A 25,126-nucleotide genomic window follows, 5' to 3' on the forward strand; every position below is an offset into this window, starting at 1 on the left:
ATTGGATCAAATTCAACACAAGTCAGAGTTGTGTTTTAAAAGCATGTCAGATCATTTGTATTTATATGTAAACTAATATATAACAATACTTGAATCGAATCCGTATTTTAACAGCAAACAATAGATGGCATATGAACTGTATTGGCCACATTAGTTGAGACATGTTTTTTTAATCATCTATAAACGTTCTTGCAACTTCCCTGTAATGTAAATTTGTATAGAAAAGATATCCTGTGTATTTTGAACAATTTTGGCTTACAATCATTCAACAAACCAAACATATTATAGCTTGTTGTTCGGTGTGAGCCAAGGCTCCGTGTTGAAGGCCGTACTTTAACCTATAATGGTTTACTTTTTAAATTGTTATTTGTATGGAGAGTTGTCTCATTGGCACTCACACCACATCTTCCTATATCTATATAGTTGACCTATTGATTATAGTTCCTAAGAAGTCTAAATCAAGAAAACTTGACATTGACCAATGAACCATGGAAATGAGGTCAAGGTCAGATGAACCATGCCAAACAGACATGTACACCTTTCAATCATCTATGCATTAAATATAGTATCTAAGAAGCAAACTTAATCATGAAAACTTAAAAATTGAACAATGAACCATGAAAATGAGGTCAAGTTCAGATGATACCTGCCAGACAGACATATACACCTTACAATCCTTCCATTAAACAAGTATAGTTGATCTATTGCTTATAGTTAAAGAAAGACAGTCCAAAAACACAAAAACTTAACACTGAAATAATTAACCTTGAAAATGAGGTCAAAGTCAATTAACATGTGAGACTGACATGTGCATCATAAAAATGTTCCATACACCAAATATAGTTGACATATTGGTGATGAACCATGCCAGGCAAACATGTACAGCTTACAGTATAGTATTAGAAAAAAAGATCAAAACTCAAAAACTTTACTTTGACCACTGAACCATGAAACCAGTTGAACATGTACACCTTACAATCATTCCATATACCAAATATAGTAGACCTATTGCTTATAGTATCTGATATATGGACTTGACCACAAACACTTAACCTTGTTCACTGATCCATGAAATGAGGGTGAAGTCAGAGGAAAACTGACTGACAGGCATCAGGACCTTGCAAGGTACATGTACAGTTGTACACGCATACTAAATATCGTTATCCTATTACTAATAATAAGAAAGAAATTAACATTACAAAAAATCTTAACTTTTTTTTCAAGTAGTCACTGAACCATGAAAATGAGGTCAAGGACAATAGACATGTGACAGACAGAAACTTCATGACAAAGTATAAAGCATACAAATCTTCTAGCTTCTAAAATATAAAGCTTTAAGAAGTTAGCTAACACCGCTGCCGTAGCAGCCACAACCGGATCACTATCCCTATGTCAACCTTTTTGCAACAAAAGTTGCAGGCTCCACAAAAAATGTGACTACTCCATTCGGATATTTTGCATTATATAACTAAAACAATGATTCACTTTGCTGTCCATTTATTATTCATTTATTTTGATCTAGCATAAATTATATAAATTGAGGATTATTTACATTTTGGTAAGAGGCCATATATATCAATATTACAGTTCAAACAATCCTTAAATAATATTCACAACCTTTGAATGAGATATGTGTGGTGAAATATACATCAATAATCAAATATACAACAGGACTCATATACATATACAAATATATACAATTATAAATAAACTTTTAATAAGTTAACACTATTAAATACTTAATTTTATATTTTTCTACATTTTATAACATTTTTCCCATCAACCACTTACAGTATCAGGCAATCCTGGCATAGGAAAAAAACAAATTAATAAGTTGAAGTTTGTCCATAAACTCATCATAGAGACCAGGAATAACATTTTATACGCCAGACACAATTTTCGTCTTCAAAGACTCATCATTTACGCTTAAAAAAAAAAGTAAAAAGGCCAAATAAAAAATGAAGTTGAAGAGTGATGAGGACCCAACATTCAGTCGCCACATGCAAAGTTTAAATTGAAATCATTCAAAATCTTGTAAAGTTATCAATGACAGTAATGGTAGGGAATATTCTATTTAGCTTATTCTGGCAGTGATTGCTTACTTCTCAAAATTGAACAGCTGAAAACTCAATAAATATATACAATGTATACATACTTTGCTTGTTAAACATTGAATCAATAAAATCATGAACATGATTCAATGTGAATGACTCTAAAATCATAACAATTTTGAACATGATTCAGTGTGAATCACTCTACAATCATAAAAATCTTGTATACAATTATTCTTAACATGAAGTAAGATATAAACAAAAGTAACAAAGGGGTAGATGTTATATAACTAAATACTGATTCCATAATAGGAAGATAGGAATGTTGAACTGCACACAACCAACTTAAGTGCAACTAGTCTTCGTAAGAATCAGGCAAGTTTGAAAAAATCAAAACATCAAAACATGATAAAATAAACCAACCAACTTAACCATTCTATATTAATGTTACCCTTTTACTGAATTAGAAATGGTAGATCCTTCGTGTCTGCATATCTGGTAATTGGATAAATCTCTAGATAACTTTTAGATTGAATAATAGCAAATTATGGAGTTAGCTCCCCTTAATTGTTAATTTCTAGTGCATTTTAACCAAATTATATCCTGAATTACCTGAACAAGAAAAGGAAACGATTCATGCACCATGATATAATTAAAAAATACATAACGTAATGTCACCTTCAGTGGGTTTTTATTTTCCCCACTGCCTGATTATAAGGCAGAATGGCACTTAAATCTATTAGCATATTTTTAAAGTTTGGTAATGAAAATGAGTCAGATAGCTAAGTGTTCAAATATTGAATCAGGGCTTTCAAAATGGTCACATTTGCAAAACAAATATGTTCTTTTACAAATGTATTATATGTCCAGATATACTTAAACTTATCTCCAGAATATTGCATGTGATTTTAAACGACAGAAAAACAGGGGTGTGGACAATCATATTCAATCAGACAGTTTTCTCAGACAGGCACACTTTTCTGGTCATTGAATAATTGAAAGTTTTGAGCAAGTTATCGACAAAACCATATTTCATGCATAGATTCCATGCAAACAAATGTGAAACCCAAATAAATAAATTAGTTGCTTTTGATTACACATTATATACTATCATTTAGTTACAACTTCAGAAACTTATTTGGTGCCGAGAATTCTTCTTCCTAGTGTCAAAGCAATGAACTTATCAATTCCTGTTTCAATTAAAGTTCTATTTCTTGCATTGTCTTCAAATGGAATGTACGAAAAAAAAGTCTAAATCTAAATGCCTTATTATTCAGGTAATACAAAAGATGCAATATAGTTCTGTGGTAAACTATTAGTCATCATCAAAATTCCGAACTTTTTCCGTGATTTGCAATCTTTCATTCTTTCAGCGATACATCATGTTTGGTAAATTCAGTTATGATGGTTACCTGAAAAAGATAACATTTTAGATTTTAAATGAAAAATTAGACAGTCTTTAATAGTTGATCACTGTCTTTGACAAATACTTTTATACATAATTAAGTTTATCTTTTTTTCATTGCTAATTGAAATTAATTATCAATCAATGATTAATAACTTATATTTGTAGATCAATGCAAATCCAATGCAATATTCAAGATTTTGTTTGGAAAATGGAACAGAAACAGATAGAGTCATAGATTGAACTGGACAAAGGAGTAGGTCTGGTAAGGGCCGATTTTGGCCGCAAATTTCAGGTTCATCTGACGAAAGATTGTGGACACCTTTTAAACACTTTAGTGTCTATTTCATTTGATTCTATTAGTTTATGTGAAAGATTTTAACTGAGTTGTTCATTAAAAACACTTTGATTCAAGCTCAAATATGAAAAATCTATCAAATATGCCAAAAAAGGTCAGTTTCAGATGTTTTTTTTTTGGCAAAAACGAAAGTGGCCGCATCAATGTTCATCCTCAACCTATATATATGTTATGTATTATCATCAAATACAACTTACATTTTAATATTAAGAATGAACATGAATGGGGCCACTTTCATTTTAGACGGAACTAAAATTTAACTAAATCAAAATTTTGAAGATTTCAGTATTTAAGCATGACTTTATGATGCTAGTACCCAATACAGTGTGCATTTTATTGTCGAAAAAGCCCCTATTAATGTAGGAGGAGCATTCTTCTTTCAATTAGATAACTAAAAGTTTACATTTTAACAATTTTGTAAAACTGCTATATTTTGGGGCCAAAAAGTGGACCTACTCCTTTAGAAAGTCCACCTCAGTTAGTGGGGATTCATGTTCCTAAACCTGTAGCCCTATTAATATTATTTCAAAGACACCTTATTCATGTTCCTGCAGCCCTAAAATTATAACAAGTTACAAACTTTAACATATTAGCCATCATTTCTAGACATCTGAATGATTTGAAATAATATCATAAATAACGGTAATTTGATCAGACATTGTAAACGTTTCCCCAAAATATAGACAAGTTATCAGCTGATGTATTCTAACTTGATCTATAACTTGTCATGGTTTAAACTACATAATTTAACGTACAAACATTCCACTAAATTCTTCAAAATAATTTACTAAAGAAAAGGGAAAAAAAATCCAAAATGTCATTTATCCTAATACAATGTCTCTTACAATTTAAAAAAAGAGAGTTATTTCCCTTTGAACAGAAGTCTAGTAGTTAATAAGTATTTCATCATAAATTTAATTCTAGGGAAAGTAAAATTTTTTGAGTTTTTTTCCCTTTGAACAGAAATTTAGTAATTTTAAAATAAGTATTTTATCAAAAAATTATTTCTAGGGAAAGGGCTTTAACTTAACGAGGAGATAAGCCTAAAATCATGAAAATCGAACTTGACCTGTAACTTGTCATGATTAAACAATACATCAAAATATCAAATCAATATCTTCAAGTATGAAGGAAAAAAAGTCTGGAAAATTTGCCGGACTCATTGATGGACATGAGACAGACAGACAGACAGACAGAGTGCAAACCTGAAGTCCCCTTCAAATTTATCGATAGGGGACTTATAAAAGAAATACCAGGTGCACAACTTTATGTCTTGTAAAGGGTCTGTGTAATTTTAGTTGAATTCTGATGATAGCCATTGAAGGATTTGACACAGACGATGCCATACTAAACCGCAAGCTGTCCCTTATGAAAACTGGAAATTGCTAGGCAACATAAAATAAAGGGCTGCGCTTTAGCGCATGATACGCCCGTTGCTCTTTTAACTTGTCTTTTATGCTTTAAATGAATTTATATGATCAACTAGAAATATATATACAAATCAAAAGGGATGTTACATTAATATATTCACCAAAGTTTCATAAAATCCCCCTTTTTTAAGTATAAAAATTCATTACTTAAGAAAACATAAAATCTAAAATTTATAAAAATGGAAAGGAAGCTTATGTCAATAGATATAAACAATTTATCAAAGTTGCATAAAATTTTGTGAAAGTGTTAGTTATTGTCCCAAAATTGGAAAATCCCCCCTTTCATAACACGGAAATGTAAAATCTGAAATTATAAAAAAATGAAAGGGAGCTTACATCAATAGATATAAACAATTCACTAAAGTTTCATGGACATTGGTGAAAGCCTTTTTGAGTTATTGTCCGAAGTGTTGAAAGTCCCCCTTTTTTTTATGAATAAAGCCCCATAAATCCAAAACTTAAGATCTGAAAATTATAAAAATTGAAAGGGAGCTTACATCAATAGATATAAACAATTCACCAAAGTTTCATGGACATTGGTGAAAGCCTTTTTGAGTTATTGTCCGAAGTGTGGACGACGGACGGACAGACGGACGGACGGACAACGGTATACCATAATACGTCCCGTCTAAAAGACGACGGGCGTATAAAAAGGGAAAATTAGGAAATAAAATTGAGAATTGGAAAGGGGAATATGTCAAAGAGACAACAACCCGACCAAAGAGCAGACAAAGAAAAGCAATATCGCATAGGGAGGTCTGAGAGACATGTCAATATTGCTACTTTGAGGAAGATACCAATACGATTTAATAAATATTTGAAGGCTTTATGGGATACCTGGAGAAATAGATCCTGTATTTCAAAATGTTTCAGATGTTAATAGCAATTCTCTGTATTACCACCAACCAAGTTGCAGCATGCAGAGTCTCAGATTTTTCTTGAAATTTTGTTTGTTTGTAGCAAGAGATAAACAAACAATCCTTATTATCACAAAATACAGATCAAGTTTGCATTTTGGTAGTGTCACTCTACATGAATATGTGTTTTGGCCAAGTTTCAGGAAAATGGATGACAATGTGTGCCGACCCCCCCCCCCCCCCCCCCCCCCTATGAAAAATGGTTGGTGGTTACAGAGAATTGCTCTTAATACTTAAATTAAAAAGATTATCAATGATCAGTGTACAATGAAAAGTAGGTAACAGCATCCTTCTATAACATATATACTTTTTTGTAAATGAGATTTGGATTATAAAATTTGTATGTGTTTTATGATGACTGCATATTTTCTTAACATCATCCAATCTTAATCAGAACTTTGTTTATGTAAATCATGTTGTAAATGGAAAACACCTACAAATAAATAGACAGGAAAGGTTTGAAAGCCAACATGCACTTCATGACACAAGTCAGGGCATAAAACAAAATAAACACTCAAAATGCAAACAAGAGCTACTAGATTCATTCCTCTAAATCTATTACTATATCTATGTACAAGTGCAAAAGAAATCTTTGAGCAAGTGTTTAAATTATTCTATGTTCAAATTAGGCAGTCATACCATTACCTCCTTTGTGGTCTAAAATTCATAAAGAAATCGAATAATTTGGAATAAAACCTACATAAAATTTAGCAAATTTAGATGATACAAGCATAGAGAATAGTTTTTTGTTTACATCTTTTCATTTCTTGTATTGCCAGTCTAAGGAAACTATATAATGGTTTACTTTTACAAATTGTGACTTGGTTTAAAAGTTGTCTTATTGGCACTCATATCACATCTTCTTATATCTATATGCTCCGTGTCGTCTGTTACAAAAACATATATATTCCCAGGCTGTAGATACCAGTGAAATGGTTTGGTTCAGGTATTATGTTTACATTTCTGCAAGAGCGATTCATATTTTAAACTTGTTAATTTGTTTAAACAGTTTTCCTAACAAGCTTAACAGACTTGACAACTAAAATTTTAAACATAATGTATCTACCTAAATAAGGGAAATGAATGATACACAAGTTATTCAAATTGTCTCTCTTAATCATTGCCCTTACACCTGGGGACAATTAAATGCATGCTTAAAAAATAAATTATAATAAGTAGATTATTAAAATGAATAGAACAAGGAGAATATATATAAATTTAAATATCACATTCAAAATAATAAATAAAAAATAAAATGGAAGATGCACAAAACCAAGTAGGAGGCTAAATTTCATTCCTAAAGATATACCTATATTTATATGGGGAAGTTAGGGCTTGCTTGTTGATCTTTGTAACCAGTTTCTACAAAGAGTATATAACATGTCTTAACAAATAATTTTTTTTTAGCTTTCCTCAAAATCATTGTACATTGATTTCTAGTAATAATTCAACGATAAAAAATATATTAATAAATACACACCAAGTTTAATGATTTAAAAAATCAAAAAAGACTATTGTCATACAAAAAAGCCTGCAAAAATGAAGGATAGAAATTAGAAAGAAGAGGGAAATATGCCAAACAAGCAAAATAACAAGTTACTAGCAAAAGAAGCAAATAGGATTCATCAACTGCTGAGTCACACAAACATTGATATGTCAAAATCTATTTTAACATTGGAACAAAAAAGTCAAGGTGGATAGACAGACATATAACTTAATCTTAAAGACTTTTTTTCATCCATTTTACAGAATTGTATTACATATACTTTATATACATATAAGTCTAAATCACTCACCTATAAAAAAATAAAATAGTTTTCAAAATCTTGTGATAAGGCAAAAACTAGAAACCAGGCAAAAATTGTCAATTAAGGGAAATAACTCTACAGTTATCAAATAGATTTAGTTAAACTGGCACTTTTATTGTAAATCTTGATTATCAATGTTGCTATTTTAAAGTTTTTGCCTTTCTATAAATTTTTCAGAGATGTTAGACAAACACTCAAAAAGAAGTCCATTAAAAGTTAAAAAAAACATCATTAAAGGGCAATAACTCCTTTTAGTATTTATTGAATGGTTTTGATCATATTGGTTATTTCATTGGCCTTGTATTGCTGATCAATCTTGAGTTGACAGTTTCTACCTACCAATCATTGTTTTAAATACAATAGGCATACACATTAAATTTAGTAAAAAATTGTCATTTACAGGCAATAACTCCTTTAGGATTCATGAAAATGAAGTCAAAATGTCAGAATTAACTTCAAATTTGTTGAAAAGTATACATTATGATTTCAAGTGATCAAAAATGGAATGATTGAAGGTAAAAATAAACATGTACATGTACTACTATCGCTAATTTTTCACCTGTATAAATGTGTTACAATTCAGAGCAGCTTTATACCACCCCAAAATGTTCAAATCCAAATTACAATAAATATATCTACTCACAAATAGACAATAGCAAACACATCCATATAAGATGATACTTTTGTTTTATCATACCTCATATTACTTTCTTTCTTCAGTTTTGGTGAGTTCCCTAAAATCTTGTCTAACTCTTGCATAATACTTCCTGACAGTTTGGGTACATACTAAAAGAACAAAAATTGAAAGAAAAAAATGTCAATAATCATTCAAATATATTGGCTTTGAACTAGCTTTCTCAGATCTAGATTTGTGTCTTCATTTTTGTTTTCCAAGGTACAATGGCAAAATAAAACACTTTTTTGTAGTGCTAATGAGGCCAATTTCCATAAATTCAATATAACTCTATAAAAAAAGGTCGACATCCATCATTATAAAACTTGTTCGAGATATTGCTGATTTTAACCTAAAGTATAAGTTTTATAAAAATCTGGCAAGAATTTTATCTTTGAGAGCGCTAACAGATGGGTTGGATGGACTGACACCCGATAATTCCATGAAAGCTCATCATTTAATTACCAATATATATTCAGTGGTTGTCGTTTATTTATGTGTTACATATATGTTTTCAATCATTTAAAGTACATAAATAGGCTGTTAGTTTTTTCTTTTGAATTGTTTTACATTGTCATTTTGGGGCTTTTAAAGCTGACTATGTGGTATAGGCTTTGCTCATTGTAGAAGGCCATACGGTGACCTATAGTTGTTTAATTTTTGTGTCATTTGATATCTTGTAGAGAATTGTCCCATGGGCAATCATACATCATCTTCTTTTTTATATATAGAACTTTTTCGCCATATCTTATTAATTTATATATTTCTTAAACATTATGAATGAAAAATGATTGGTTATGGAATAATTACCTGTAAAGCCTGAATGTTAAGATAAAGTTGATCTACTGTAGAAGCTCCTAGTAATACACACTGTACATTTTCATTTTTTAATACCCAAGCTACAAAACAGAAAAGTGATATTTTTTAAAAAGGAAGTAGCAAATTATCTCCCTTATTTGAAGCAAAGTAGTAAATTATCTCCCTTATTTGAAGTAGAGTAGTAAATTATCTCCTTTTGAAGCAAAGTAGTTAAAATATCTCCATTTGAAGCAAAGCAGTGAATTATCTTCCTTATTTGAAGCAAAGTGGTAAATTATCTCCCTTATTTGAAGCAAAACATATATTTCTTGAATCAGCGCAATGTAATCTATTAGATGACACTGAAATGTTTGACTCTGGAAGTAGCAGATTATCTCCCTTATCTAAACAGGAGAAATACAAATTATCATCACTTTTAAACCGTTGTGTTTATAAACATTCAAGAAATTTCTTTGGAAAAGCAATAAGCGACTTAGTGATTTGGCAGCATTAAGGATGTGATGAAGACCGCAACTTATTTATATTGAACAAATTGAGCATATTGAAGTATAATCATACCTTTAAATGTGATGAAGACCACAATTTGTAAATTTTCTATGCCAATTTTTCTCTTTTCTTCATATGTATGGTTAATTCTCTATTCTGTTAACTCAACCAGACCCTTATAAATGCCACTCTAAGGGTAGGCTTGTTAACTTCAGCTTCAGAATTTATACTTTAAGATTTTGCTTACCTAAAGCTAACTGAGATATGTTAAATTGCCCATAAATATGTTGCCAAAAAATGACTGCCTCTCTATAGCTACCATTAGGATTGATAACTTCAGCTTGTAAGTACCTACCTAATGCTAACTGTGACATAGAACAACCTAATCTGTCTGCTATGATGGCTGCCTCTCTTAACCTGGCCTGTTGCCTCCTTCCCTCCTCACCCAAAATTTTGTCTTTAAACCATGAATAACCCTATTCATAGAAATTTAATATAATTATTACATGATCATACAACTAAAGTCAGGAATTTTATAGAGAAGACTACATTAAACTTAATCTTGGCTCTTAATGACTGATTTTTAATTGTGAGTTAACAATTGTTAGAGGCCCAGATGTCAGCTAGCATTACAGTCCAAACTACAAAATCACATGAGTGGTGGCGACTCACTGTTTATTTATGCATAATAATACTTAACATTAACTTTTTACTTATAATAATTGAAAAAAAAACCCAAACATTATAATTTTAAAACTCAGCGTTCTAGAGTTTATGCAGGTGAGTTTTTTTTTTAAAGAAGACGTATGGGTTTTACTAATCGTTGAAAGCCATACAGTGACCTACAGTTGATAATTTCTGTGTCATGTGGAATGTTGTCTCATTGGCAACAATACCACATCCTCTTATTCTAACATAGTTTCTTAATTGTCTACCATCCCATTAAATTATGAGAATAAATAGCAGTGTATTCCAAACTCTGTCTGACCGACAAAATGTCAGACAAAAAAAAATTCAGTCAGACAGAACTTTAAAGATTTTTGGGTTGAATATATAGTGGAAAAGTTCAAATTTCTCTTTCAGTCAAACAAACCCTATAACAGTTTGGCACAGACTGTAATGGTATCTGTATTAGATACAAAATAGGGTCAGAGGATGAAATCTTGAAGTTAACTGTCTGTCCAAGCAAAATTCATGCCAAAACTACTAATAAACTAGAATTTATATTATTTGTTTCCCACATTTAGTCCAGTAAGTTTATATTCCTTCTTTGTGAAGGTATTGTCATGTACTGAGTTCAACTATTTTCAATATTTGATTTTTTCAAAATAATGTAAGTCAATTAAATTTCAAGAGCAATTTATTATTGGCAAGTAGTAAAATAACATGAATATAAACAGTCAAGAATATAAAAAGTAAGGGTCCAATTTTTTTACAAATACACAAACAAAATTAGAAAATCACGTAAATAAATTGTCACTTCAAGTCTTAATCTGCTAGAAAGTTTATCACAGAAAAGTGTATCTGTGAAAATATAAAGTTGTTTACAGTATTCCACGCAACAAAACTTTCCCTAGTATAAAAATCATGATAGCAATCATTAAATCTAACGGCTAAAGACTCACAACCCAGGAAGACAAAATCTTAAAATCAAAAACTACCCAACTTTTACTAATTCTAAAACCTGGATGATCATCTAGAAGTCATTTTAATGTATGGTCATCATAAAAAGGTCATCAGTGTTAGTTCAACTTACCTTCAAAGCTGCTCTGGAATAGATAGGTACACCATCATCATATTTGCCTGTCAGTATACCACCTGCTAATGGTGACCAGGTTATCGTACCAACACCTAGGGGAACAAAGTAACATTGGATGTATATCATATCTGGTTTTCTTTGTTTTTTTACATTAATCAGGCTGTTAGTTTTCTCTTATATCCTTTGTTTTCCAAAATCGTCCTTTACCCTAAATTGGTCATCTCTTAGATTATTAGAAATATGTAAATCAAAATAAAAACCTTGACTTAGCTTCTTTCATTGGGCATCTTCCAACAGAATCCAAATGATGTAAGAAGAAAAATAAAGAAACTGAAGAAAGCCAATTGCTGAAACATCTAATATAATGGTTTATCACTACAATAATGGGACATGTTTTGTTCATCATATGCTTATTTTGAATTTTTTAATTACTGAATTTCGCACCGAATCCTTATTCACTCAGGAGTATGAACTTATCTATAAATGAATTACAAACGAAAGTGAACCAACGCCTGGTGAGTCTGTAGTACGGTAGAGTCCATAAAGTGGATACCCGAGGGTATGCAGGGTCGTTATGATAAAAAAACATAAAATGTAGAGAGTCTTATAACAACAACACTTTAGGGACTGCTGCAGAAATTTATTGATCGACATGTTTCGGTGTGTTTGTCCTCTTGCATCGTGGAAAGAATAATACAATAAGTTGTCAGGCTGTGTATATACTGTATAGGTTGTGTGGTCTGAATGTTCTGTTAACTTTCTTCCTCAAAATAGACGACATTTTATCAGCAATTCCGTACCATTTCGACTGGCTTCCCTTGGCAGAATAATTTTAACAAACATTTTCACAACAAAAACATTTTATTTTAATTTCTTTTTATAGTTTATTTACATACTTACAATGAACTTTCACTTTCACTTGTAGTACGTTGCTATTAATAACGTTACTTACCATTGTAACATTGTGACGTTTAAATTTTAACAACCCGATTTTGTACTTCAACATGATTTAATGTATTGTTTTTATCCTGATGACGGTGCCCTAGGCACCGAAACATGTTGATCAATAAATTTCTGCAGCAGTCCCTAAAGTGTTGTTGTTATAAGACTCTCTGCATTTTATCTATACACTTATTGAATATGGCAGTTGTTTTCTATTCATTTGATGTGTTTGAGCTTTTTATTTTGCCCCTTGATAAAGGAATTTTCGTTTGAACTTTCGTTAAGAGGACTGTTTGTTTGCTTGTTTACTTTTATTGGCAAGCTCTAAATTGCCCTGAGTATAGATTGAGTTGTGAATTAATTCAATAGAGCGGTTCTGAGTCTACAAATGATGTGCTATATAAACCAAATAATTTAATGGACAGAAAAAATATATTCAAGCTTCAACCAGGAAAGGACACTAACAGATTTGCATCTATTCCTCAAACCATACCTATTTTCTGATAGAGTTCTGGCATTTGAAGTTCTACCTTCTCTCTCTGTAGTAAGTGATATTCAGCTTGCTCAGCTATTGGAGGGATCTGGTTAAATTGGCGAGCAACAGAATAGGCTTCCATTATCTCTGTGGGCGACCAACGTGATGTACCCCAGTACATAGCCCAACCTTGGTTTATAACATATGTAAAAGCCCGAACAATTTCTAAAAAAAAATTTACAACAAATATTAGTTTAAAGTTACAATAATCATACAGATAATTGAATGAATTAAAAAAATTTCTTTAATGCATTTCCAAAAATGGCAGGAAAAGGCTGACTCAGACTTTTTCTTTATATTTGCATTTTGGTATTTTTTGTGTCTCAAATCAAAATTTTGTTCATAAGTTTCAGAGCATTATATCATGGCAAAGTAAAGTTAAAGTGGAAACGACAAATTCAGCATGATGCAAATTTAAGTTAGAGAAAGGAAACCAATTTTGGGATGTATGGACTAACAGATGAAAACCAGGCGGCAGGGCACAATTCAAATATTTAATCATTTAATTCATATTGCTTTTTCTTAAAACATTTCTTATGAATTTTCTTTTAAAATCATATGTTATTGATGCTAAAACTTCTGTTTTGTTTAAATATGAAATTTATAGGTGGTTACAGAATTTGTGTCTGCAGGATAAATCATCCAAGTGTCCTGTTATATCTATGAACAAAGCCAGCCAGGTGATGAAAATAGCCCTTTTTACCATTTGGTCAGGTGAGCTTAGAACTTTATAATTTTGGTTCTTTTACACATACATACCTTCCATTGGAGTGTGTGAGTCTGGTCGGTTAGCAAATACTATATCTACATAATCTAACTGAAGTCTTTCTAAGGAACATTTCAATCCTAAAATGTAAAAAATTACAGGAATTGGATTAATTAAAGGTAAATGTATCAGTTCTACCACCTCATAGTTAATAACAATGAATCATAATGTCGAATTACTGAAACAACCATTAGAGGTATACTTCAGCAATACAACCAAATTTGGGTCATCAAAATTATTTGAATTTTAATCTTTCCTGAAAACTAGAGGCTCTCTAGAGTGTCACTCAACTGGGTCTATGTGCATATATATATAATAAAGGACACTCTCCAACACTAGACGAGAATAGACTTCATGACGAAAATCTCTGATTACCCATATGTCCTATTTTTAGCCATGCCTGCCATCTTGGTAGGCAGGCAGGGTCATAAGACACATGTTAAAACTAAAACTCTAATGATGAATGTGGCCAGTTTGTTTAATTTGTCTCAGAAGTTTTGTTAGTTTCAGAGAAGATTTTTGAAAATATTACAAAAATGTTCAAAATATTGTTTAAAATTGACTATAAAGGGCAATAATTTCTCAAAGTGTCGATTGATCATTTTAGTGTGAACTTATTTGTAGAAATTACTGTGCTGAACATTATTGCTGTTTACTGTTTATCTCCACATCTATAATAACATTCAAGATAATAACCAATAAATTGCTTCCCTGAGCGCAGCTGAATACAACCTAAGAGGTCCAACCCTGAACAGGGACAAAAATGGACACAATATTTGCACTTGAAACAGGTCTGAATTTGGATTGTAATTAAATATTTGACATATAATAGGTTTCTGACACAGAATAAATGTTATCAAAGAACTTCTAATTGGTTATATAACTTGAATTTTTTTTTTTTTTGCTTTTGTGCAATTCACTATGCTGTTATGAATTGCCCCCCTCCCCCCCAAAAAAGAAGGTTAACCTCCCCTTTTTTGCTGTTGTGCAATACACTATCCTGTTGTGAATTGACCTCCCCAAACCCACCCCTAAAAAAAATGTTTTTCCCCCTCTTTTTGCTTTTGTGTAATACACTCTGCAGTGATCCCCCTTTTTTGGCAAATAGTCCAAAACCTGACATTTCTTTATACATAATTTACAAGTAGTGTAAGGGAGGTAAATCCAAACATACACAACATTGTATTTTAAATGTAATTAAATTACCTCCCTTCTCCCTTACACTGCTTTTAAATTGTCTAAATTGTCCATTAACCAGAAAAAACATAGAAACCTCTAAAGTTATTGTCTGGACACTAAAAGCGTCTTCGGACTACAACATGATAGCATTATATGATGCAAATTTTTTTGCAGTCGTATAAAAACTAGAAATTTTTTTTAAAAACCAATTCAGGGGCAGCAACCCAACCAAGCCATGTCAGATATGCTGTAAATTCTTTAGTTTAAGGGATGTTAGCCAAAATCTGCATTTTATCTTCGTGTTCTATTTTAAGCCATGGTGGCCATCTTATTTGGCAGGCCCGGCATCCGACACGTTTTCCAACTAAATACCTCAATGATGATTGTGGCCAAGTATGGCTTAATTTGGCCCAATTATTTCAGAGGAAAAGTTAAAGACAATGGATGACAACAACAGACAACAAGTGATGAGAAAAACTCACTTGGCCCTGTGGGCCAGGTGAGCTTAAAAGAGAACTTAAACTAAATAAAAAAAAATATAATAAGTTGAATGAAATCAAATTATGGAGATGTACAGAAATACTTAAAATCAGCTGATACAATTATTAACCTAGTAGTCAGGTTTTTATCTATCTAATCAATTTAGTAATAAGTGTTTAAACAAATCATGCAACTGGGTATCTAACAACCTTGACTTCCCATTATCATATCACTTATCAAAGTACAATATATGTAGTATTATTTAAAGGAAGAATATATATCATATATTTATATATAATGGCCTTCTCTCAGTCTGTTATAAGAAGTCAAGCCCCAGCTAAATGTGGAATATGTGAAACTGACCGACCAATAAAGTGGAAGTGTATTGACTGTAGTAAATTACTGTGTGATCATTGTAAAGAAAAGGTCCATCCAGAATTAAAAAACACAGAGAATCATCAGGTAGTAAACATCAAAGATATTGGACAACTGACTAGTGTAGAACTGAACATTAATAAACAATATAAAACTACACTATCTTCAGTAAATTATTTGTCTTATTGTCATGATGATTCGTTGTGGATAAGTAGTTACATAGGTACAGTATTAACGAGAGTAAAACCTGAAGGAACCAAACTGAACATACTATCCAGTATTAGTATCAGGGTATATGGTATGGCTGTTACTCAATCAAACAATCTACTTATATCTACAGAGGGATCAAGACTGAAACAAATCAGTAGTAATACAGGTACACTAACAGACTCCGTATATAATGTGTCACCATTCCGTCCTTTAGCAATCCATATCACCAGTGACAATAAAGTTCTAGTAGGAGGTTTTAATAAAGACTTCCCTAAACAAGGAAGAAGAGCTGTAATACGAATGAATCAGAATGGAGACCATGAACAAGTGTATGAACATGATAAACATAAACAACCTATATTTACCCTTCCCAAGCACATTACCAGTACCAGGAATGGGAATATTCATGTGGTGGAAAATGTTAGTTATGCCAGAGGTAGAGTGGTAGTGTTAGGACAGGGTGGTGATATAATCCATATCTATACAGGAGATACAGAGATCAACAAGGATGAATTCGAACCATTCATACCAACAGCCATAGTGACAACACCTAGAGACAATGTTATTATAGCTGATGCAAGGACTTGTACACTTCATATCCTGAACAATGTTGGCCTGTTGATGACATATTATAAAACAAGTGACATAAACATAATGTTTCCATGGTCTCTTACATTCACTTCAACAGGACAACTCTATATAGGATGTGTGACAAAAAAAAGCAGTACAATCAAGGATGCCAAAATATATGAAGTGACCATATCAGGATGTTAATCATGTGAATGTAATGAAGAAACAAATTGTTTACATTTTATTTTTATGTTAAATCAATTTAAACATTATGAACAAGCACCAGTATAAAATATAAATATGAATATTCATGTGGTGGATGTAGTATGCGATGACCGAGGCAGAGTAGTGGTGTTAAGACAGGGTGGGGATATTAACAATATATATCTATACAGGAGACCCAGAGATAAACAATTCTATCCACCAGACATAGTGTTAAACATTGTATAAAGAGATAATATTATAATAGCAGATGTGAAAACTCATATAATTTAATTTTGGTTGTAATGTTTCTTCTGATTGGCTCACATTGTTTTGTTATCAGCCCAAAGACATAATTTTGTCATGTGACCATGATGTCAACAATGTTTTTCATGATTTACGCCGGTTATAATTAAATTTAGAATTAAATAATTAGAAATAACTGTAATATTTTTCTGTTTATGCAAAATAACATAAAAATTGTGGTGCACACTAACGCTAGTGTTATTCAGTGTGCACCACATTATTGATGTTATTTCTTCATAAGACAGAAAAAGTATTACAGTCATTCCTTAAATAAGGTAATTTAGGTGATCTGAGAAAACGTACATTATTACACAAAGAACATTACATGGATACTTCCAAATTCTCTGGTATTTACTTCATAAACTTTACATAGGAGGGAGTAGACAGGCAGTACAGACAAGAAAGTCCAGATAAATATTCCCATACCTCTTCAGGATATTAAAACAATTAAACTAATTATTGAATGTATACATAAACCACTATAATTATTAACTTGTGTTTCTATTCATTTATGCATAAGGTATGAGCTGTCAAATTAACCAAAAAACTGGGTTTTAGGGAAGATAGTCTTAAACTGACAAACATTTTAACCCATGTCAGATTTGTCCTAAATGCTTTAGTTTCAGAGATATAAGCCAAAAACTACATTTTACCCCCATGATCTATTTTGAGCCATGTCAGCCATGTTGGTTGGCAGGCAGGGTCATTGGACACATTAAACTAGATACCCTTATGATGATTGTGGCCAAGTTTGGTTAAATTTGGCCCAGTTGTTTCAGAGGAGAAGATTTATGTAAAAGTTAACGACGACCAGGGATGGGGTAATTGAAAATGTAATGGTAATTAAGTGTAATGCATTACAATTTCCCATGTAATTGAATGTAACGTGTAATTGAGCATTTTTTTAATACCGGGTAACATGTTATGGTAATTTAATTAATTACAATGAAAAAAGCATGTAATGCTCAATTACTTTGAGTTACATTTCAATTACATGCACTTTTATGGTGTAAATGTTTAATAATATAAATTTGTAAAATTATATTTATTTTCAAGATTGATATCACATACTTTTTTTATATATGAAGTCTGTAATTTATTGTGATATTTTTTTATCATTCATTTTGACCTACATGATTTTTTTATGAATAGTCTTATAATTAAAAAAAATTGTGATAATCTTGTATTAGTGTTGTTCAGTTTTTAAGAAAGATCTTTAACTAAATAGATTGGTATGTAATTTATAATCACCTTGTTAAACAAAAACAAAAAGAAATGTGTGAAAAATATTACTTAGACAGTTCATTCAGAATTTAAAATCACTGCACACAATCGTTTTGTCAAATTAGTATACACAAAAGGATTAAAGAAATAAAAATTAACAGCTGTGAAAACAAACAGCAATTTATCAGATTAAAATGTCCAGTGACAATGCCACTACATTTTGTATTACATACATTATATATATAGTATTGTTATGGTGTACCATTTGGTTCAAAAGGTATTTTTATCGATTAACCGGTACTATTATCGGTTAATCGCTATTTTTATCGGTTAACCGCTACTACTATGTCGGTTAACCGCTACTACAATGTCGGTTAACCGCTAATTTTATCGGTTAACCGCTACTTTTATGTCGATTAACCGCTAATTTTATCGGTTAACCGCTGTTTTATCGGTTAATCGCTATTTTTATCGGTTAACCGCTATTTTTATAACATAATCAATTCTAATTTATAGTGTATTCACATAATAACTTATTATTTTAAATGAGTAAGTGATTGATTGACAAATTGTATCGCTCAACCTGTTAAAACAATAGTGTGGATTGTTTACGCCTCCCATATATCTAGTTTTGGCCAATCACTCCCACCCAAGTTATAGAATTGTTAATCGGCAAACGAACACACAAAATTTTAGTGTTGAACACGTAGCAATTCTATGTAGCACATTACACTTTATTGTATGCAACAATTTTTGCTTTATTTATTTTATTTTACACTTTTAATACCACAAAATGTATTGGATTTCATGGACCAATTTTAAATAATTATGACGATGTTTTAAATTTAAATAGAGGTACTTGTATATACTCCACTCCTACAATATAAAGGTACAAATCTGTATAAATGATAATTCGATTGATGATACCATGTGTAATGAAGACGAGAAACGTAATCTTCTAACATGCACATATATTAATTTTGTCTTATTTTTAAAAAGAAAAGGAAAAAGTGTCGTCTACCATATTTCGCCCACAGACATGAAACAGTATCTATTATACGTTTTCTATATTATTGAATTACGTTGTTGATGATATTCAAAAACTCTATCAATGCTTTAATTCAATAGTTTTTTTAATAAATCACTTGAAGAATGTATCTTCTCTATAATTGTTTTATTGCAATTGTTATTGAAATCTTAAAAAAAAGGTGGATATAGCATCCACGTTCCGATTTATGTCCGATATATGTAACAAGTCGTGATGGTATAGAGCAATGGAGAGAGTGTTTTAATATGAAAGTTTAACTGTATTTAATAACGAGAAACAAACGTGTTATAAATATTGTCAAAATTCCGCCTAAAATGGCAAACTGTTCATCAACTCATTGAAATGTATATACCTGGTGTTATTTTAAGCAGTTTAATTATAATTACTCAGTCTAAAAAAAATTAGCTACTTCTATTTTTTGTTTTTGTCTGACTTTTCTAAGTTATTTGATAACGTTGGATAATAAACAATCTGTATTTAGTCATTTTCCCGCTGAAGTCCTTCAAGAATCAGTAAAAACTAAGACTAGAATATTTCATATAAACTAATGATATATTTGATTAACTCGTTTTATTAGTAGATATTTTTTCTGATGATGTTTGGACCAGCATCTCGGTCTTAATACACTGCAATCGAACCAGGTATTGACCACGAAATAATAAGTCGGACGAATGGTTAAGGGAATGGCAATTTATTTTACAATTTAGATAAGACGGAAAACAAAGTATAGTTACTAATTTTACTTTCCAGATCTAAACTTTATTTTATAAAGTCAGAACATTCCAATTGCTAAGTCATATAAACATTCGGTTGTAACATTTGACACTGAAATGGGACATCGTATATATTGAATTCTTAATTGACCCAACATCTTCTTTCTCTTCCCTCTTCACCAAACCCTCATTCGTACTATTATATATATATATATTATATGTACTGCAAATATTCCTGGTATATCTTTATTTTTTAAGGATATACTGCATTCTGCTTCAAAATTTGGGAGCATCAGTACTTATAACCGGGGAAATCAGTAATGGAAATAGGATGTTCGGGGACTATTTGTACATTAAGGATTAAGTTAAATTGCAAGATATTTTATAATTTATCATTTTATTTTGTGCAATGTCAACATGAATTTGTCAGTTTTTATATTCGAAAAAAAAATCATGAAATAAAAACAATATCTAATATACTCAGGGTTTTCTTATTGAAACTGAACACTTTGGACTTAAATCATCTGCATTAGAATCAAAATACAGAAAGGAAGGTCATGGTGTAACTTCAAGGCAATCCTATCTTGGAATATTACTTACTAATGACACAATCAATTATCTTTGTCAAATTGATCATTTCCAGCTTTTAAATAAAGGTAGAGTTTATATTCCTCCAAAAAGCTCCCGTCTCGAAACGCAGAAGTTAAAACAAATACAACAGTGACCACAGGCTGGATCAAATGAACTTGCATGTTATTTCACCTGGAAGACCAATCATATCACAGTGTGGTTCGGTAATTAATCGGTCATGTTATAAGGTTTTATTTGATGTTATGTTAAATTCACGATTGCAGATTTATTTTTCTGTAACTCATACAAAAGCCTTTTTCTGAAACTGTGATAAGACTGTTAATTGTCAATCTCAGAAAAGATCCGTCTGGAGTAAATTTAAAAAACACTTACCGTTATCTTGATGATATTTTTGCTTAAACTAAAAAAAAAATCGCATTTTCTGCGAAAATTTACGCATAGGAACTTGCTGAAAATAAATCTTTAATATACAGAAATGATTGTATTTTGCTAGACTTGAATTATTATATTCCAGTTTCACACGAAAAACTCTTACTATTCAAAAAAGAGACGATTTTTTGTTCTTTGTTGTTAATTTTCCTTTTTTGACGGCAAAGTTGCTTTGGACCCAGATTATTGTGTGTATTTTCTCTCTATATGCCGGCGTATGCAGTAGGATATTAGATTTCAAGTAACGTAATTTATGTATAATTGATATAAAAAACAAGAGTGCACACACTGAAATGTCTCGCCTTCTTTACTAATCATTGATATTATGTTGATAGCTTTATTACAACTGTCACATAAACTTAACATAAACCAAAAAAACTAAACATTGACCTTTGAACCATGAAAATGAGGTCAAGGTCAGATGAACAATGCCAGGTAGGCATGTACAGCTAACAATTCTTCCATACAACAAATAAAATTGACTTATTGCTTATAGTTTAAGAAAAACAGACCAAAACACAAAAGTTTAACACTGAGCAATGAACCGTAAAAAAATGAGGTCAAGGTCAAATAAAACCTGCGCGACTGACATGTAGATCATGAAATATTTCCATACACCAAATATAGTTGACCTATTGCATATAGTATTAGAAAAAAAGGCCAAAACTCAAAAACTTAACTTTGACCACTGAACCATGAAAATGAGGTCAAGGTCATATGACACCTGCCAGGTAGACCTGTACACCTTACAACCATCCCATACACAAAATATAGAAGACCTATTGCATACAGTATAAGAAAAACAGACCAAAACACAAAAACTTAACTATAACCACTGAACAATGAAAATGAGGTCAAGGTCAGATGACACTTGCTTATAGTATCTCAGATATGGACTTGACCACCAAAACTTAACCTTGTTCACTGATCCATGAAATGAGGTCGAGGTCAAGTGAAAACTGTCTGACGGGCAAGAGGACCTTGCAAGGTACGCACATACCAAATATAGTTATCCTATTACTTATAATAAGAGAGAATTTAACATTACGAAAAATCTTATCTTTTTTTCAAGTAGTCACTGAACCATGAAAATGAGGTCAAGGACATTGGACATGTGACTGACGGAAACTTCGTAACATGAGGCATCCATATACAAAGTATGAAGCATCCAGGTCTCCCACCTTCTAAAATATAAAGCTTTTAGGGAGTGAGCTAACACCGCCGCCGCCGCCGGATCACTATCCCTATGTCGAGCTTTCTGCGACAAAAGTCGCAGGCTCGACAAAAAACTAAAAAAATATTAATTCAAATCAGCTCCATTACAATCTAAACAAAGAAACACTAGACGTTTTTAATATTGCTCTCGAAAATTACGTATGTAATGTTAAATGCTGAATTTGAAGTAAAATAGTACTCAAAATGAGGGTCGTCAAGTTGGTACTATTCCTGATTCCTTATTCGTAACTTATTCTTTATTCGATACCTATTCGTCACTTATTCTTTATTCCTTATTTGTTACCTATTCGTTACTTATTCCTTATTCATTACCTATTCATTAGTCCTTATTTGTTACTCGTTATATGTCTACAATTTACGTGCTTTACTTTCTTAATATCACTGGTAAAATTTCTTGTTTGTATATAATAGGTGAAATTACTTTAAGCGCGAAAGTACCCGTTTCAGCGCTTGACTGATTCCCTGTTACTTATTTGCTTGTAACATGTGTTAAACGTTGCACCTTTTAAAAACGGTTACTTTTTTTCTTGTCACTTGTGTGACATGTAGCAATAGGTTCTTGGAGGTGAAATAACCCTATTAGCGCATATGTATAAAAAAAGAAGATGTGGTATAATTGCCAATGAGACAACTCTCCCCAAGAGCCCAAATGACACAGAAATTAACAACTAAAGGTCACTGTACGGTCTTGAACAATGAGCAAAGCCATACCGCATAGTCAGCTATAAAAGCCCCCGAAATGACATATGTAAAAAGTTTAAACGAGAAAAACTAAAGCCTCGGTCACACCTTACCGGATAGCTCGAACGGACGCCTAACGGATAACTTTTTTTCAATCCGTTCATGTCCGTTAGACGTCCGTTCTTATCCGTTAGACGTCCGTCCATATCCGTTGCATGTCCGTTAAGCGTACGTTTTATCCGTCGACGTCCGTTCTGTCCGGTGGAAAATTTTGAGCATGTTCAAAACTTTGAACGGACGTCCAACGGATAAAATGTCCGGTGAACGTCCGTTAGCCGTCCGTTTTGTACGGTACTTGTCCGTTTCGTTTCCGTTTTGTATCCGTTACGTGTCCGTTATACGTCCGTTGGAGGTCTGGGAGATAAATTCACCAACGGACTTCTACCGGGCGTTAAACGGATAAAACGGATGTAAAACGAATGAGAAACGGACTCCTACCGGACGTATAACGGATAAAACGGATGGTGAACGGATCTGAAACGGATAAATGCCAATTGAAAATTTCGCGTCAGAAATGCCAATTATTGGTATGTCAGATTTCTTAAGGTTCGTGAATTCTTATTATTCATAATCGATCTTAGAGTAAAGGCACGTCTTCACAATCAAGCAGCTCTGATTCAGGCCAGACACTGCCCTCTGGCGGCATTCTGAAGAACAAACCAAAACCAGTTACACAGAAACATTTTGAATATTTATGCGATTTACATGTATTTAGTATTGTCGTCTTTAATTTTTCCGTATATCTTGTTCATCTGCTTTATCCGATACGCTTCCGTTAGGTGTCCGTTTTATGCGGCACTCGTCCGTTGGGTGTACGTTCGACATCCGTTCTGTCCGGTACGTTTCCGTTTCTCGTACGTTGCATATCCGTTGTCAAACTCACCGGCAGTTCCAGTTCCGATCCGCATACGGGCCCGAATACTACTCTACACTAATGGAGTAAGGGAAAAAAGTTCCGGAACGGAAACGATCACTGTCCGGAGTTTGATCCGTTGCATGTCCGTTATGCATTCGTTAAGCGTCCGTTTTATTCGGTCAGTACATCAACGGACTCCCAACGGATAACAATTTTGTCAACGGACAACTTTTATTTTCATCCGTTAGGCGTCCGTTAGTGCCATCCGGTAAGGCTTAAATTAAAATATTGTTTGTTTGCCCTTTACCGACCGACCCTATAAATTCGTTCCGCCTGAAAATCTTTTATTTGTGTTTACCAGCAAGATTTTATTTTATTTTATTTTTCGTTCCTACCAAAAATTAATCTTATATTTGTATTTCCCGCTCAAAACTTTTTTACCAGAATTCTCGGGTTTTATCTTTCCCATATAAGGTCTAGTCAGTTTTGTATCATGTGAGCGTTTGACATGAACGAACACTTGCGTTTGGAGTTTCAAAGCATAAATTTGTTTGAAATGGATGTTGTATTGAAAGCTATGAAATCATGATTTAACAAATGTTACTCTGTGTCTTTATACTTGAAGAGCTGGGTTCATTCAAAAAAAGTTCCTCCAATACTAAATTATCAATGTGTGTACACAATATTTTGTAAACAGACTGTGTATCCTATGTAGGGATGGCCTTTGGTCCGTAGATCAGGATGATTATGTTAACAATGCTTTTGACCAGCATTGGTCCGTGTAACACTTATCAATTCAAAGTTTAAAAAGTTTTGAAATTTTAGATTTTTGGAATTTGATCAAAGTTTTAAAATATCAAAATTTCAAATTGTGTTAAAGTTTTGAAATTTTGAAATTTTAACCAAATTATTAAAATATCAAAGTCTAAATATCGTTTATAAATTTGATAGTTTAGAAATTTGATCAAACTTTAAAAATACTAAACCTAACGCGCAATTTTGATTATTTCACTTTTTG

General features: G+C 31.9%; 2 protein-coding genes across 2 annotated transcripts; one reads left to right on the forward strand and one right to left on the reverse strand.

Moving 5' to 3' along the window:
- Positions 1 to 1,480: 1,480 nt before the first annotated feature.
- Positions 1,481 to 14,030, reverse strand: LOC139509341 (voltage-gated potassium channel subunit beta-2-like). The gene is made up of 8 exons (XM_071296135.1): positions 13,943 to 14,030; positions 13,142 to 13,348; positions 11,704 to 11,798; positions 10,303 to 10,423; positions 9,453 to 9,541; positions 8,667 to 8,755; positions 7,471 to 7,523; positions 1,481 to 3,463 (listed from the first exon to the last, which is right to left on the reverse strand). Exons 1-7 carry the CDS (start codon positions 13,947 to 13,949, stop codon positions 7,490 to 7,492), a joined length of 642 nt encoding a protein of 213 aa, XP_071152236.1. The 5' UTR covers positions 13,950 to 14,030; the 3' UTR covers positions 1,481 to 3,463; positions 7,471 to 7,489.
- Positions 14,031 to 15,905: 1,875 nt separating this feature from the next.
- LOC139509342 (uncharacterized) lies at positions 15,906 to 16,967 on the forward strand. Its single transcript, XM_071296136.1, has one exon. The coding sequence runs from the start codon at positions 15,906 to 15,908 to the stop codon at positions 16,965 to 16,967; it is 1,062 nt and encodes a 353-aa protein (XP_071152237.1).
- The last annotated feature ends 8,159 nt before the right edge of the window (positions 16,968 to 25,126 follow it).

The sequence above is a fragment of the Mytilus edulis genome, unplaced genomic scaffold, assembly GCF_963676685.1.
Source record: "Mytilus edulis unplaced genomic scaffold, xbMytEdul2.2 SCAFFOLD_1036, whole genome shotgun sequence".
NCBI classification, from domain to species: domain Eukaryota; kingdom Metazoa; phylum Mollusca; class Bivalvia; order Mytilida; family Mytilidae; genus Mytilus; species Mytilus edulis.

Coding starts and splice junctions, on each gene's coding strand:
- LOC139509342 (XM_071296136.1), top strand. CDS start 15,906: ATGGCCTTCTCTCAGTCTGTTATAAGAAGTCAAGCCCCAGCTAAATGT.
- LOC139509341 (XM_071296135.1), bottom strand. Junction 8,756..9,452: donor TTAACATTCAGGCTTTACAG/GTAATTATTCCA, acceptor TTGTTCTTTTAG/TATGTACCCAAACTGTCAGG. Junction 7,524..8,666: donor AAGAAAGAAAGTAATATGAG/GTATGATAAAAC, acceptor TACTCTTTGTAG/AAACTGGTTACAAAGATCAA.